Raw genomic sequence first — 16,482 nt, 5'->3', positions numbered from 1 at the left:
GTGACAGAGGGAGAAGCAGAAAAGTGCTCTGTGATAAGAACACATGCACATGCCATTGCCCTGGAGCAGAACGATAAGTGGTAACTTTGTTATCCCACTTCAACTTATTTGGGTGTGCAAGCTCTTTGTCTAAGCTGGAATGCAAAATCAAGTTGTGCTCTATCAACTGATCAGAGCTGGCTTGAGAGCCAAAGTACGTACAGGTTATTATTACTGTAACTGGTTAATCAGGCCAGCCATCAGACCTCAGCATTGAACACCATGAGCGACTGTCAGCATACACTGCTGATAAATCCAATCCAATACATATGGAACTAGCTAAGAGAGAAAATTCTGCCTCATTTAAAATCACATTATCCAGCCTGCCACCCTTCACTGGCTTTTGGCCTGTCACACAGACTAATGGACAGGCGCCCTGAAAAATACTCGTTGTGAAAACCTAGGAATGGGTAAGAGCCTCTTGTGTTCGACAAAAGCCAATTAAGATCAACTAAATCTTCTATCATGCCTCTTCCAAAAAAGCATGTCTACCATATCACTTAAAGAGCTCAACTGCATTCCTGGTTGTCAAGCAAACACCAAGAAATATTAAAGAACTTGCCATTCGGTGGGCGAAATAATTAGAGGAGCCGTAACCTTCAACAGCAGATGCCAGTGACAGGTGACATGTGCCAATATCCTGGATGACTCGTTGAACAGGGTGCCAACTGGGGCACAATGCTGACAGATCTCATGGCAGGTGAAGACAACTTCCAGAAGGCCATGGATGCCAGTCAGATATTCATGCTTATACTGCCAGATCCCTCTGCAGCTTTTGACAAAGTTCTAAGATATAACTGATGTGTTTATATTGTATAGCGAGAATAAATGGCCACCACTGCTGTGGCTTCTCCCATAGGGTTCAGATGTGCAACAGGTCCCTGCCGCTCCTCTTCAAGGTTCTTGTTCCGTGATCCTGCAAAGATCAGTCCTGTCTTGGCATGAATTAAACACAAGTATCGGAACGTAAGACTAGAAGCAATCTTTTGGGTCATTTAGTCCTGTCATCCATTATCTCAGCAATCCTGCCATATAATCCCCTCCAAAATTAATGAACTTCATCTTAAAAGCAGCAAGTAATTTTTTCCTCACTGCCCTAGAGGCTATTCTGAAGCCTCACTGCTCTGAGGGTCAAATATCCAATCCAGGTCAAAATGATGCCCTTCAGACAGGGAGATGCTGCGAAGAACTAAGGAAAATGCTGTTTTTACCTCCGAGCAAAAATACACAGCTCCCATTCAACTCAGTGATCTGAAACATCAGTTCCCTGACTCCTAATTGACTTTGAATCAACTGGTTGCAACCCTGTCTGAATCCCTTCCTTCACCTCAGCTCAACAGAGAAGTTTGTTCTTTCTCTCAAACAATGACTTAGTCCTGAGGTTTTCTTGCCATGACTTCGAGGCTAGATTATCTTCCGTGGATTTCTGTATGACCAAATATGATATGTTTTTCCACGTATCATCCACCTCTGTGGCTTCCAGCCCATGCAATACTTACAATGCTGGCTGAAGGCCATGATTTTAATTGCCAAAGCGATCAGGGGATTAGTCTCTGCTATATGAAATTCTAAAATTTTTGATCTGTGAACTGCTGCATCTGTACGTCACAGCATAGCTCACAGTGGATGAAGACTGAGAGTAAATGTTTCAGACAAGGGGATCTGGCTGTAAAACAGCATTTTGGAGAAACACAAGATGTGATCGCTTCTCAGAAACATTCTCAAAGCTTTCTATCTGAAACAGATTTTCCATCATTTCTGTCACCATGATGACAGCCAAAAAAACATTATAGTGAGGATTTATCTCACCGACTTTATCTGTCTACAGCATAAATGTTTCCTTTGGAGATATTTGCTGTGGTGTCCTTTTATAGTCAATGAGGAGGAAAAGGTGTTTCTACAAGGATTCATATAATCTCTTATGGATGTCTGCTTTAGGGTGATATGAATTGCACCTTAGAAGTAAGTATTTCTCTCCACTGATTGGAAAAGCTCCAGATACTTGCTTGGATGCAAATGCAGATGTCTGCCTTTTGCCAAGTGATTGCTACCCTGCTCCAAAAGAAACCAAACAGGAAAATCCTAATATTCATATATTCATATATTCCAAGCAGAATTTTCACTTGCATAGAAAAGGGTGTTACAGGCTTCTACATTCTCTTACTGTTCCTTTACATTCTTTGAGTGTCTTGAAGACACTCAAATATTATGCTGAGCAGCATTCTGCCACCGTAGGGTACATGAGATGGATGAGTCTATTAGTATCTGTGGAGTTATTTTTAATTTATACTAGCATAAAAGAGAGGTGAATGGGGCCCTTAACTTCTTATTCCTGCCTTAGTCATGGACTTTCTCTGTGACCTTGTGAAAATTGCTTTATCTGTTATTTTCCCGATATGGTAAAATTAAGATGATCACACTCACAGACTGCTATGAGGTCTAATTAGTAAGTGTAAAGCACCATGAAATCCTCTGATGGAAGATGCAGAATATAGCTAGCCTGGGATAAAGAGGATTAGAGGAGGTTGTGCTAACATAACAAATACTTGAGAAATGATGCTTAGGGGGAAGTGAAATGGCACCTATCTGCAGGTGAGGAAACGAGAATCAGCAGTCTGTAACTGTTGGCGGCAGACCTCAAGTCCACTGACAGGAGTATGTCTACAAAGGAGGTTTGGACAACGAAACAGTGCTCAGAAATAGGTGAAATACTATAGATTAGTAGGATTGTCCTAGGAGAAACCCTTCCACATTTATCCATCTGGAATTTGACTGACCTGATGGATCTTTCACAGCTTTTCTCATCACCATTTCTGAAAGATTCACCAATGTAACGTTTTCATGTGCATGGCTAAATATTCATACCATGAGCAATAACACCATGTTTCTGAACATGCAAGACACGTAGTTATTAGAAAACCTTTTCCTTTCAGCGGTTCACTGAATGCCATGCCCTTTTCCAGAAGGGAGCAGGGATTTCTAAATTGCATCATGGGCCTGTTGGAAGTGCCTTCGGTGGAATGGTGCCAGTTCAAAGCTCCTGATAACCAGAACTCCCGCATGTTCCAACTCTCATCCCTTTCGAATGCCATAAAATATATTGCTCCCAACCAAACCAGCAGTCTTACTCTTGCATGAGCGTCAAACCAGGCGTCGGCTTCCATTCATCTCATAATCGTCGGGTTGTTGTTCCTTTCTGACTGTCCTGCTTTTTCCCTCCCCAGGCATCACCGTGGACAAGTTTGGGCTGATTTACTTTGTGGATGGTACTATGATCAGGCGGATTGATCAGAATGGGATCATCTCAACTGTGTTGGGTTCCAATGATTTGACATCTGCTCGGCCTCTCAGCTGTGACTCTGTCATGGACATTTCTCAGGTAAGACCATGTTTTGGTTGGGTTTCTACAGAATAGAAGCCTATGCCTTTACCCTATCTGCATGTCTGTGTGCCTCCCCAGGTTTGACAAAGAGGTAAAAGCTCAAGGAGAATTACATCTTTACATATTTTGTGATATGAAAATGACTGGGTCAAAAAGAAAAATCCTATAAAGACTGAAGGAAAGACCTAACTGACCTAACTCAGAGATCTCCGGGCAGAGAGATTTTAAAGATGTCCCAGCCACAGAATAGACTTTTGTCAGAGCTCCCAATCAGCTGAGAGACACAGATTCCTGGGAAGGCAGGTTTCATTGGGCTAATTTCTCAAGAAACTAGTTGCTTTAAACTAAAAAGGCCAGGCAGCTGTACTCACTTTAGTAGGGCTATACGCCATGCTCTGTTATAACAACTTAGCTAACCATGGGTTTTTTTCTTTGCTTCCCCCCATCCTAATTTGGCCCAGCACAATTTTAGACCTGAACCAAATTAACATCTAGGAAATACTGATTGGAGGCTGTGGTGCCAAAATTAGCAACAGCAGGAAAACAAGAGTCTTGAATTGCATCAGATTGCAAATTGGTTGCAGCTACCATCATGCTGGGCTTTTAAGTCCTGCTGCTTAAAGGTGGAGAGGAAAAAAAAAAAAGAGAGAGGTAAAAAGAAATCTCAGTTTGATGATTGCTTTACTTCTGGATGGCACAGAAGAGAAATCTGTTGCAGCCCAGCACTCGATTTTGTGGGGCACTGGCCAACCTGTCAAATTGTGCCAGTTTAGAGAGAATATCCTCTGAAACCTTTGTGCCACTTGTTGTTTGCCTGGCTAAGAGGAATGTTGCCCTCTCTTATGAAAATATAGATGATAGCTGGAGTGCTAAGTACTGTTATTCAGCCACAATAGAAGTCAATGGGGTTTCCTTTTTGTAACTACCTAGATAATTTCCGTGCTCCCATATGGAATCTGTTCTTCTTGTTTTTCCCTCTAATTGAAAAGATTATTCTTGCTTCTTTGCAACAGGTTCCCACTGTCCTCAATTTATGAACAAGCTGAAATTATGAGTTTAAAAGATCTCATGCCTTCTATAGAAGCAAATTTTGCTGGTTAAAGGCCATCTTGTAGTATGTTTCTCATCTTACAGGCTTAGTTTTTTCTTTATCTGAATTTCAGGGGCAGTTACCACAAGACCATTGTGGATTCAGGCTTTAAAAACAATTTTCTTCAAGGTTATGTGACTTGTATGTATACCAATGTCATATTTAAACACTTCTGAGATGAGCTAAAATGTATCAGCTGAAGACTCACTCTTTCTGTTCATAAAATGACAGGAGCCATTTTTAGATTAACCTGTACTGTGATGGGCAGATTAACTGATACTGTTCTGGACAGATGCACCGAAGACAAGTTGAATTTAAAAAAAAAAAAACAACAACCCAAACAAAACTCGGCTTGGGAAGTAGCTTTTCATCATTTACGGTGGTTAGAAGGGTCTTTTCTGTCAGGTCCCTGAGGCTCCCTGGGACATGAGGACATGAAATATTTAGCTGCCAATGTTGACAAGGAATGGTTTTTAAGAAATTGAAAATTCCCTTGTCAGTTCAGAATAAACTCTGCTCTTGATGCTAACTCAAGGCTGCAGAGCTTAAAGACCACTGGAAGGGATGGAGGCATGCATTATTAAAGAGAAAACCACAGGCTATAATGTTTTACTACAGGAAGGGTTAAAATAGGCCAGGAGCTGAGAAAAGGAAGGAGATTTTGCAAACAGAGAATCAGACTAGGTAGAGCTCAGCACACTGCTTAGCCATGGAAATAAGCTTCACAAGCCCAGCCATTAGAAGGCACAATGCACTAAATACCTTGCATCTGATGTTCTTTTAAAAAAAAAAAAAAAGTTGAAAAGAGATTTAAACATGAATAGAAGCATCAAAAGCAAAGCATGGCAGTGGCAGAGATGTTCAACTACAGGCTTTAAAAATAGGAATCTCTTGTGTTCCTCTAGATCTTACCTGGTCTCTTCTTGTCCTTGGTTTTAAATAAAACCACAGTGAGAGATGGTTTGATGGATTTGAGCCTGCTGGTATCTACTCCTCTTCCTTCCAATAAGGTTGTCACCTTATAGATGCAAAATACTCCCCCCAAACTTAGTCACCTCAGACAAATGAGAAGCAGCAGCAGCTGAGATGGACTGTGGGAGAGGAAGGTTTGCAGCAAAGAAACAGGGAGATCCTGGAATTGCACAGCCTTGAGTGTGCCCAGATCCCAGACATCTCACTGTTGGGTCCAGATAAAAAAAAACAGAGCAGCGGGGAGAATGGCACAAAGTGGCCAGTTTCTTAGTTAACCGTGAGATATCAAGTCCATCTGCTCTAACTTAGAGTTGCCTGGCTAACTGAAAGGGTGTATACACGCAGAATAGCTATTCTTTCTAACTAGCTGAAAATCTATTTTAAAGCCTGGCTGGAGGTGACCAAGATCATTCTTCACAATTGTTCGTTTACAATCAGCCTTCATATCGCCACTATGGGGAAGATGCGCCGTTAGGAAAACATTTAAGCATTGGCTGGTTCCCATCAGCACAACATTGACATTTTTTTGTATAAACCTGAAGTAAAATAAAATAATTTTTAAAATGCTCATTTACAGTCCTTTGTAAAAAAATAAATGATCCTGAATTCTGTTGGTACAGGTTTCTTAGGTTTGGCAACTAAAAGAGTAGACTCACTTGAAGAGACAGTGTCTTGCAGAAGCAGAGCAGAAATTGAGACCTTCTAGTGCTCACTCACTTGTGGTGTTAGGACAAAAATAACTTTTTTCAGTTTATTTGTGTATATGGATTATCAGTGTAGAACTGTGATCTGTCACTATTAATTGAACCCATTCCTCCATTATGCTCAAACAAATGTGAAAACCACTGTGAAGACACAAGTATTTTATTCTACGAATTGAATTGCCTGAATTTCTTATGAATTCCTGTTTTGCATTTTTGCAGCATCAAGCAGAAAATAGGTGGTTATAACTTGGACATACACACATGCCGACACAGCTGCCAGTTTTATGTCTATCCCTCCTTGTCATTTACCCAGAGGAGCTGGGCCACTTGTCTGGAAAATCCTTTAGTAAAAGGATCATTGTGGTGTTTGACTGATTTCATAGCACTTCATGCAACAAAATTCCCAATCCCAGGTCTCTGCTATCAGGTCCAGGCTCCATCAATTCAAAGAGCATAGAATGGTTTGGAGAGGGGAAATCCCACTTGAATCTTTGGGTCTTCCTGTTTACTCCTGCGTTCCCTGGGCACTGATGCCCCTTCTCATGGTCTCTGACACCTCACGATGAGGTGAAGAAGCAGAGAGAAACCACGGTGCAGAGCAAGAGCTAAGCCCCCTCGCTGACACCAGGACTGTGTCCTCTGTGGCCACCGTACCAAGCAGTAATCATAGAATCATAGAATCAGAGAATCATTAAGGTTGGAAAAGACCTGTAAGATCATCGAGTCCAACCGTTAACCCAACACCACCGTGCCCACTAAACCATGTCCCTAAGCTCCTCATCTACACGTCTTTTAAATACCTCCAGGGATGGGGACTCCACCACTTCCCTGGGCAGCCTGTTCCAAGGCCTGACCACTCTTTCAGTAAGGAAATTTTTCCTAATGTCCAGTCTAAACCTCCCTTGGCGCAACTTGAGGCCATTTCCTCTCATCCTATCGCTGGTTACTTGGGAGAAGAGACCAACCCCCACCTGGCTACAACCTCCTTTCAGGGAGTTGTAGAGCACGATGAGGTCTCCCCTCCGCCTCCTGTTCTCCAGGCTAAACAGCCCCAGTTCCCTCAGCCGCTCCTCATCAGACTTGTGCTCCAGGCCCTTCACCAGCTTCGTTGCCCTTCTCTGGACACGCTCCAGCACCTCAATGTCCTTCTTGGAGTGAGGGGCCCAAAACTGAACACAGGATTCGAGGTGCGGCCTCACCAGGTCCGAGTACAGGGGCACGATCACCTCCCTACTCCTGCTGGCCACACTATTTCTGATACAGGCCAGGATGCCATTTGCCTTCTTGGCCACCTGGGCACACTGCCGGCTCATGTTCAGCCGGCTGTCAACCAGCACAAATAATTAGTTGTGTTTCTTTTACCCTTTCTCCCTTTAATTCATGTTGAAACATCCTCATTGCAATTGATTTATAGCATTCATGCAGTGAAAAAAGGTCTTGCTATAATAATTTCCTTGTGTTGTTTTACCATTAAGGTTCGTCTAGAATGGCCCACGGATCTGGCAGTCAGTCCGATGGATAATTCGCTGTATGTGCTCGACAATAACGTTGTGTTACAGATATCTGAGAACCACCAAGTGCGCATCGTGGCAGGGAGGCCCATGCATTGCCAGGTGCCGGGCATGGATCACTTTCTCCTTAGCAAGGTGGCAATCCACGCCACCCTGGAGTCTGCTGCCGCCCTGGCCGTCTCACATAATGGGGTCCTGTATATTGCTGAGACCGATGAGAAGAAGATCAACCGCATCAGGCAGGTCACCACCAATGGAGAGATCTCTCTCGTTGCCGGTGCGCCAAGCAGCTGTGACTGCAAGAACGATGCTAACTGTGACTGCTTCTCGGGGGACGATGGCTATGCCAAGGATGCCAAACTCAATGCGCCATCCTCCCTTGCGGTGTGTGCAGATGGGGAGCTGTATGTTGCTGATCTTGGAAATATCCGAATCCGCTTTATTCGGAAAAACAAACCATTCCTCAACACACAAAATCTATATGAGTTGTCTTCACCCATAGACCAGGAACTCTACTTGTTTGACACCAGTGGTAAGCACCTTTATACTCAGAGCCTTACCACTGGAGATTACCTTTACAATTTTACTTATTCCGGAGATGGAGATATAACCCTGATCACTGACAATAATGGCAACTTAGTGAATATCCGAAGAGATTCCACAGGGATGCCCCTCTGGCTGGTAGTGCCTGATGGCCAAGTCTACTGGGTGACAATTGGTACCAACAGCGCACTCAAGAGTGTAACAACACAGGGGCATGAAGTGGCCATGATGACATACCACGGCAATTCCGGTCTCCTTGCCACTAAAAGCAATGAAAATGGTTGGACAACGTTTTATGAGTAAGTATATTACGCATATTGTGCTGCTGACTTTATTCTGGGTTCTCTGAACCATGCGGGGTTGATAGAGTGTAATTCCCTGGGCAGAATTATTGTCCATATAAAATGGCCAGAACAGAGAATGTTACATCTCACACAAACACTAAATACTGGAAGTAAGCGCATTAGAGTTTGAATAAGCTCTCTCTACCAAGTCAAGAGTCAGACAGAGTTTCTGCTGAGTTTTTCTAAATCAGCTAAGTAATTTGGACGCCTGGTTCTCCTTAACTTAGTTGGGACTGGGGATTTAGGTTGCATGTCGGAGAATTTTTCTTGGCTTTGAAAGCCTTGGAAGTGTGAAAGTTCCATCAGATCCTCTTTTTTGCAGCTTTTCACCTACTTCCTATGCTGCAGTGTCTTTTTTGAGCTTGTTTGAAATGGCTGATGTAGAATGACAACCGACAATGAGTAATGACAGCTTGCTCAGAAAACGATTCTGTAATTAATGGACTGCTCAGTTTCTATTGTTGTAATTGGCCTCACTAAGGAGTAAAAACAGTCTCAGGACTGTTCAAGACCAGCCCCAAAGAATTTCTGAGCAGAGAAAAGACAGGATGCATTGAAAAACCCAGAGATGGCAGTGACTTGAAGATTTGTACTTCTTTTCTGTATTACTGTTAGCAATTCCCTGCTTATAAATACCATGAAGACAACACACTTCTGATATCAAATAGGAAAAAGACAGATAACTCAATGAACAGCATCTAGAAGGATGGTCTGCAAATTCATCCTGCTGTTGAGAACCCTTTCCCCTCCCTCTTCCTTAGTTTCATTTTTATTTTCAAGTCTAGCCTCTCTGAAATGCTCCTTTCAGTGCAAAATTTCCCATATGGTTTGAATGGTTACATGGAAGTGTTCAGCTACCATAATAATAGACCCATTGTAAGAGTCCAATTTGGCTAGAATAGACAGTTCTCAAGATTACAAAGAAAAAAACTGTAAAAAAAAAAAAGACTCAGGGAAGGAAAGCTGGCTAAACCCACGTATTCGTGTGTTAGACATGCAGTTGCTTTGCTTCTTTCTTTAAATTGTTCCAGGCCCAGTTTCAAATTTCTTTGCTTAATACTCCCTATTTCTGCTCCTGCCTCAAAAAGAACTGATGGAAACTCTGTGATGAATCTTTTGAAAGGTTATTTGCATTCCATCAATGTTCTGCTTGCAATTACTATAGCAATATTCCTCAGTGAATCAAAGTTAGTACCCTTCCATCTCTTACATTGCATTTGCTTGAGGGAGGCTTTGGGGAGGAAAGATAGGGTGTTTTACTCTATAGGAGTGGAAGCCTGCTATATTGTCAAGACCATTGTGCTAAATCAAGGAGGTATTTTCTTTTTGCAGAGAACCTGATAGTTCCTGTGCTTGAAAACAGATGTAGCCACGGACAGTGAAGCAAACTAAACATTACAGCTAGTAATGGTCAGATTTATACCTCAAACATATACTTTTATTTAAAAGTGTGACTGAAAATATAAAGGAGATAAAATGAGACAGAAGCTAAAATCTAACTTACTCTGTGGATATGTTTATAACAGTGATCCATTATTTCTTGCTATCCAACAAAATAGAGCATTTGTGAAAGTCATCATTCTGGTCCTTTTATGCACTTCAGAAGAGTCATAAGAAAGCTTTTTAGAGCTAAATGGAAGACAGTATTCTCCAGTGGTTAGACTACGGAAATCTTGACTAGAGCGAGTCAGCACTATATGATAGCACAGCATCACTGAAAATAGAATTGGGAATGTGTCTTCAGAGATAACTCATCCAAACTCATCCAGTAGAGATCAGTTATCTCTATTTAACTGTTCCTGACAGATTCTGATGCAACTTTATACAACTACAGGGTAAAAGTCTATATCTGAATTAGTCACCTCAGCCTCCCTTCATAGGCAATGGAGAGAAACAGGCACTTTCAAGGTGAGTTTCTTATGAGATATGTCAGGTATCTGCTTTAGGATGAGATGAGATGAGTTGTATTCTGAAAGTTTCTCTCTGTAAAGCTAGTCCAGAATGATTAGCTCAGATACAGATGCTTACATTGCAGATGTCTACAATTTGGTCAAATGGATCCTACCAAAGTCATCTAAGTTATTCATGAATATTGCTAGTGATAACAATGTATTTACCTATCTTATTGTTATTGTTGGAAAGCTTTTTTAGCATGCTCAATCTAAATCTTCCTTGCTTGAATCGGAGACTGTCACTCTTCATCCTATCCTGTCCTGTCCTGTCCTGTCCTATGTGATCCTGTCCTAACCTGTACAGTAGGGACTTGGAAAGCAGATCAGTCCGCTCTTCTCAGCTGTGCAAAGTACATACCAAATGGCTCAAGAACTTGCTCTGTGATAGTTCTCAAAAGGTAATCAGCAATAGGGAATCGCCCAACGGGGTTGTTTCGGGTGAATTGGCAGGGATTGACTCTACCCAGGGTTTACATGCATAATCTGGGAAAAAATGTAAAATCAGAACTGATAAAAGAAGATTAATACATAAAGGTGAGATACTTACATTGCTTGATAAAATAGATTTCGTTTAAACAAAATATGGTCTTACACAGTCTAGTGCCAGGGTACACATGTAACAGGCCACAGCTAAAGAACTGGGGTGAGCATTGACTCTCACAGGTTGTCGTGAGCAAAGCATCAAGTCATCCAGTGTGATTCTCAGCGTAATTCCATGGCGAATCTGTCTAACTTGTTGCTTGGATGGACAAACAAAATGAATACGTGTACTCATCCCACTCTACTTGTAGTGGGTAGTGCAAAGCTGATTTTATCCCTGTACAGCATTGATGAGACTGATACTGTCAGTTCTGATGTTTGCAGTTTATGAAGGACAGTAAAAATCGAAGGCTGTGCAGAAAAATACTAGAAAAGTGCATCTGTGGGGAGAAAATGCTTTATGCTGGAGAACTAAGACGACTTGATCTATTTATCTTAACATGAAGGAGACTGGGAAGTGGCTAGATCACACTAGCATGTCAGCACAAAACTATCACTTACAGAGGGACTCAGTCTAGCAGAGAAAGGGCTGAGAAGGGTAAGGGGCTGGAAAGCAAAGCTAGCGACATTCAAGTTGACAGGAAGGCATGAGTTTTTTAAGGCTGAGATTACCTAACCGGTAGAGCAACCAACCATAAGAAGCAGTATATTCTCCATTTCTTGGTATCTTAGATCATGACTCTGGATGCCTTTCTTAAGATATATTCTCACCAGACAGAAGATTTGCATGAGTCAAACACAAACTGCAGGGATGAGTGCAGGCATGTCAGGGTGAAATCTAAGTGCTTTGATATCCGAGAAGATGAAGAAGATGGTGTAAACCAAATCAGCATTCAATACCTTCAGGTCATTGGTTTCTGTATCGGAACATCAGGAAAATTACATTGGAGAAGTTTAAGTGATTTAGAGAAACTCTCTGATCATGAGCTACTGGAAGGTGCTCTGAGTAGTTTTCAGTCCTGGCTGAGGGGGAAGGTGAAGCTCATATTTCTGTTTTGCTCGTGGCCAAGGAAATAAATAAAGACATCAAATCTGACTCGGAGGAAAATCTTCATGTTTCTCACAGCACATAATAGTTGTTTATGGGCCAGGGCAGGCTGGACACCACTGTTTAAAAAGTTAAGAGTAAACATAAATTCACCTGGCAAGTTTACACTGCACCAGTGGCCCCATGAAGAACGTCCTTATAAGATTTACCTTTACCTGACTGCCTACAGAGGACCATAAACCAGACACCCAACATGAAAGAGCAATGGTGTTGCAAGAGTGGCAACGCTACGTGTGTACATGTCCAGCATCTCTGATTCTCCTTCAGTTGTTGCTCTTACCAGGGCATTTCTCAGCCTTTATCATAAGGCTGCAAAGAGCTGTGACATATGGCCGCGTTGGTGTGACTCTGGAGAGGAGAGGAGGAGGCGGGATATGTTGAGGTCCATCTCCAGGGCACACCAGGGAATCCAGGTCCTCCAAGAGTTCAGCCTGGGCTGGCACATTGTCCCTTCATTTCTGTAGGGGAAGGAGACGGGCGCTGTCTTCAGGCGGTGGCAGACTTGCTCACAGCACTTACAGCTCTTCCTTTCACACATCTTACACCAAAGCCTGCGGTAACAATCCTGCTTTATGGGGTTTAGCGCTGAGTAAGGTTCAGTATATAATGCTGTGCAGTTTCTCTTTCCTTTGAGACTGAAACTTAACTCCCTGCAGTAATTAGCCTGTCCCCCAAAGGCCGATCTAGGACTTCTTTGAGGGTTTTAGCATTATATATACCTTCTCTGCCTCTGCAGAGGGCTTGACATTTGCTGTCAATTAATGCAGTGCAGCTCAGCCCGTCCAGTAACTGGATTAAAGACTTGCCTCCCCATTGAACCTGTGACAGTGATAATCAGCAGCAAGGGAAGTTGATCTGGAAACTCTGCCAGGGGAACAGCTTCTTGTTGTTCAACTCCTCAAGTCAAAGACAAAGGATGCTGTGTGACAACTTGCTGCTTTGTTGTTGCTGCTTTTTCACTTGACCTGAAAAAATTGCTACCAGCCTTTACAAAGTTTCTTAGCAGTTGCTGTTTATCTACTTCAGAATCCGGAAATTCTTATTAATGTATTTGTTTAAATCAATAATACGGCAATTATCTTGATTAGCTCATTGAGATGGTATCACTGTACGTTAATTCAATTTCCCTCTGAGCCAAAGTCAAACCTTCTATGCATTATTTAGCCCAGATGAGGCTCTTTCGCTTAGGTCCTTTGTGTCCCCAATTAGTTTCCAAGGTCACATTCTCCCATACAGAATGAAATACTTACACATCACTGCAGCCAAGCCCAGAAATTCAAAACTTTTTCATGGACTGCCCAAGAAGTGGCTCACAGCTGCCTGGAGGGTGAAGGGTACCGTAGAGCCAGATCTTCAGATGGGTGGTAAGGGGAGCTTTGACCCGTAACGTAGGATGCTGTTTTACAGAGAACCAAACTCTGCCAAACCTCACACACCGTAATGGGTGGAAGGTAGGAGCCAGCTGGACTGAGCATGCAGGAGGACATTGGATGGCTTCCCAACGACCTCCAGGACTCAGTAGAGGTCCCACCCCAGCATCAGCAGTGTTTGTTGCCCCAGCCGATGCCCTGGTCTGGTAGCAGAACTGGGCATCGTGGTCAGCATCTACCCCACAGTGAGGTGCAGGCTCAGTCTGCCTTGTAAAAACCTTGGCGTAAAAGCTTTGCAATTTTGTCTCTCTTAGTCAAAAACAGAGATAAATAACACATTACCTTTAGAGGAGCAGCCACCTCTTGTCTCAGAGAAAAGCTAGCTTACTGCTTTAATAACATCCCTTTATCACCTGATGATATCTCAGGTCATACACTGAGTTTTATGGGATTTGGTGGCATCCTTGGTTTAGAGCAGTTCAAGTGAGGGTCTCTTTCTGCTCCTGCAGCAGACTGGAGTGTGAGAAACACCTCTGGCTTTTGCTCTCCCTCCTCTTTTAGCGAGATTTCTTTGCTCCACAATTTCTTCATGATAAAATAATTAAATTCTCATCGTTGTTCCTCTGAGGAAGTTACAGTGAAACTCTGGTAAGTGCCATGATAAAATAGTACTTCTCCAGTACTCTCGCTAAGTTGTGAGGTCACATTTTGAGCCCATTGGCCTGGCCTGAAACGAATGCCTGGTGTCAGAGTTTAGTTGAGAACCAAGGGAATTAGGAGTATCATAAAAGCTAGAGAGAGAGAGATCTTCCTCTTCTCATTTGGGCAGTCAGAAAATTCTGCAGACAGTGGCCGCAACCTGGCCTTGTGTCATTAGGGAGAGGACTTGCCTTCATACATATTTGAGTAGTATCGGTTTGTCTGTTACAGATTTATTTTTAATGTTGTGTTTAATGTTGTTTGAAAAATTGTGAAGAGGCAAGCTTGTTCAGAGGCGGCGGGTGCATGTCTGTATAATCGCATGCAAAATATAGTTTGCAAAGTACATTAGGACACTTTGGCACTAAATGCAATATTATTATAGTGATTTTTTTCCGATCTATTTGACTTGTAGTTTTAAAAGGCTGATGAAATGTGAAAAAGCTAAAATGAGGAAACCCAGAGACTCAGGCAAGGAATTGATTTCTGAATAGACAGTACTTAGGATGCTCTCTTTAATTCCCAAGGCCCAGGTCTCTACACAATGGTAATGTGATAAATGAAAGCTCTGAATGTTTACAAGCTAACAATTAAGCCTCATAAGCACCAAATACCATTTTAATTCTGTGCATTGAACCTTAGCTAAATACGTTTCCAATTGGGAATGGATGGCAACAGCTTCCTTCGCTGGCCTAATAATTGTCACTGTAATTGTAAGCGCTGAGTCTTTGCAGCAGGTTTGAATGGGAGGCAGCAGCTGTGTTAGCAGGTGATGAATTCATTGCTCAGAGTGGCTGCTGTGTGCGCTCCCGTGTTTCAGTATTTCCTTAATTCCGGTGCTGTCAGAGCATTTGGAGAACACAGAAGTCCTAGGCTGTGATGAAAACTGGCTCACCCCTAAATCCCGAGACTGTGGAAACAGGCCTATGCAGCTTAGCTGCAAAATGAGGTGACTAGGAGAGATTTATCTTACTGCAAATACCAGGCTGCACCTGCAGCTACATAAGAGCCGGTTGCTTGGCCTTTGTCTCCAAGCTGAGGATGTGCCCTATAAGTGTCTTTATAGGGCTGAAAGCAGAGGTAGAAGGAACCAACTCGTTTAACTGATTTAATTTTTTTAAGCACGTTATCTGTTTGGGATGTTGAAGCCTTCAAGCCAATGTGTCCTGTGAGATTGTGGGTATGTGATAGATGATATCAGGGATGTGCTGTGTGATCTAAATCAAGGGAAAAGGGGAAAATGCTCCAGTCCTGAGCAAAACAGAAAAGAGAAAAGGAACTGCTTGCCAAGAGGAAAGTGTTGTGTGTGTCCATGCTAACTAGCTTCCAGCACCTCCTTTTGCATTGCCACCGCAGTGCTAAAAGGAGTTTCTGTCTGGACGTGAGTGTTTTACACCTCATCTGCCACCAATTAAAAATAATAATAAAAATGAGAATAGTCTAATTGTAGAACCTTCTCGCATTTCTCCCTTTGTAAGGCTTGACCTCCTTGCAGCTGCAAATAGGTGAGCTGTCACCTCCAAAGTGAGCAGTTGGAAGGTCCCTGCCTCCCTGCTGGGCAGGGGTGCAGCAGCTCTTGCAAATGCAGAAAACACAGATGGTCCAGGTTACTTCTGACGGAGGCTAATGGGGTGACTAAGGAGGTGCCAAAAGTCTAATGTACACATGCAGACATCTTAAACCAATTCCAGCACACCATTCCAGACTGTTCTGGCCCAAAACGAGCCTTGCTTCTCAGGACCCAAAGTCCCAAATGGAAGTCCTTGCTCTTGGTGAAGTTCTCCCCTGTAGTGTGAGTTTTCTACAGCTGTAAACATAACTGTAAATTATGCATATTGTACTTATTCATTTTGACTTAAAAAGAAAAATGTGTGCACAGAGGTCTAGGCACCATCATACTCTTTCATGCTCTTTTTTCATGCTGTTCTAACCCATTTTGCACGGGCAGAGGTTACTGGCATATATTGCATATTTGCCCAGCAGAGAGCTGGAGGACCGTTTGTGAGGGTGCTGGGAGCTGGATGTCCAGGAATAGAGTTTAAGGAGCTGAATGTCTGCTGCTGCTTGGGGCTGTTAAACTGAGTATCCACAGGTTTTTCAGGCTTGCTTTGGAGCACGTAAGTAGGGCTTACATGGAGTATAGGTTTTGTGCTGACTCTCACCATGGTGCTGAGCGTCGTTCAACTAGGATAAACCATATGACTCACTGGACATTGACTCAGCACTTAAAGGAAATAGCAGCCATGTCCATCACATGAACAAGCTCTCTGCCCCCATCCTGGCTTTTG

At 42.8% G+C, this 16,482-nt stretch overlaps 1 protein-coding gene across 1 annotated transcript in view; it reads left to right on the top strand.

Moving 5' to 3' along the window:
* Positions 1-3,262: 3,262 nt before the first annotated feature.
* Positions 3,263-16,482, top strand: part of TENM4 (teneurin transmembrane protein 4) — a gene marked incomplete at its 5' end in the record, with an annotated part of 46,058 nt that continues 32,838 nt past the window's right edge. The window contains 2 exons of the mRNA XM_009579161.1: positions 3,263-3,418; positions 7,663-8,540. Of these exons, the coding sequence (XP_009577456.1) occupies positions 3,263-3,418; positions 7,663-8,540 (1,034 nt within the window). The remainder of the gene's footprint in view (positions 3,419-7,662; positions 8,541-16,482) is intronic.

Source organism: Fulmarus glacialis, unplaced genomic scaffold, assembly GCF_000690835.1.
Source record: "Fulmarus glacialis isolate BGI_N327 unplaced genomic scaffold, ASM69083v1 scaffold5316, whole genome shotgun sequence".
NCBI classification, from domain to species: domain Eukaryota; kingdom Metazoa; phylum Chordata; class Aves; order Procellariiformes; family Procellariidae; genus Fulmarus; species Fulmarus glacialis.
This window is presented reverse-complemented; position numbering and strand designations above follow the sequence as displayed.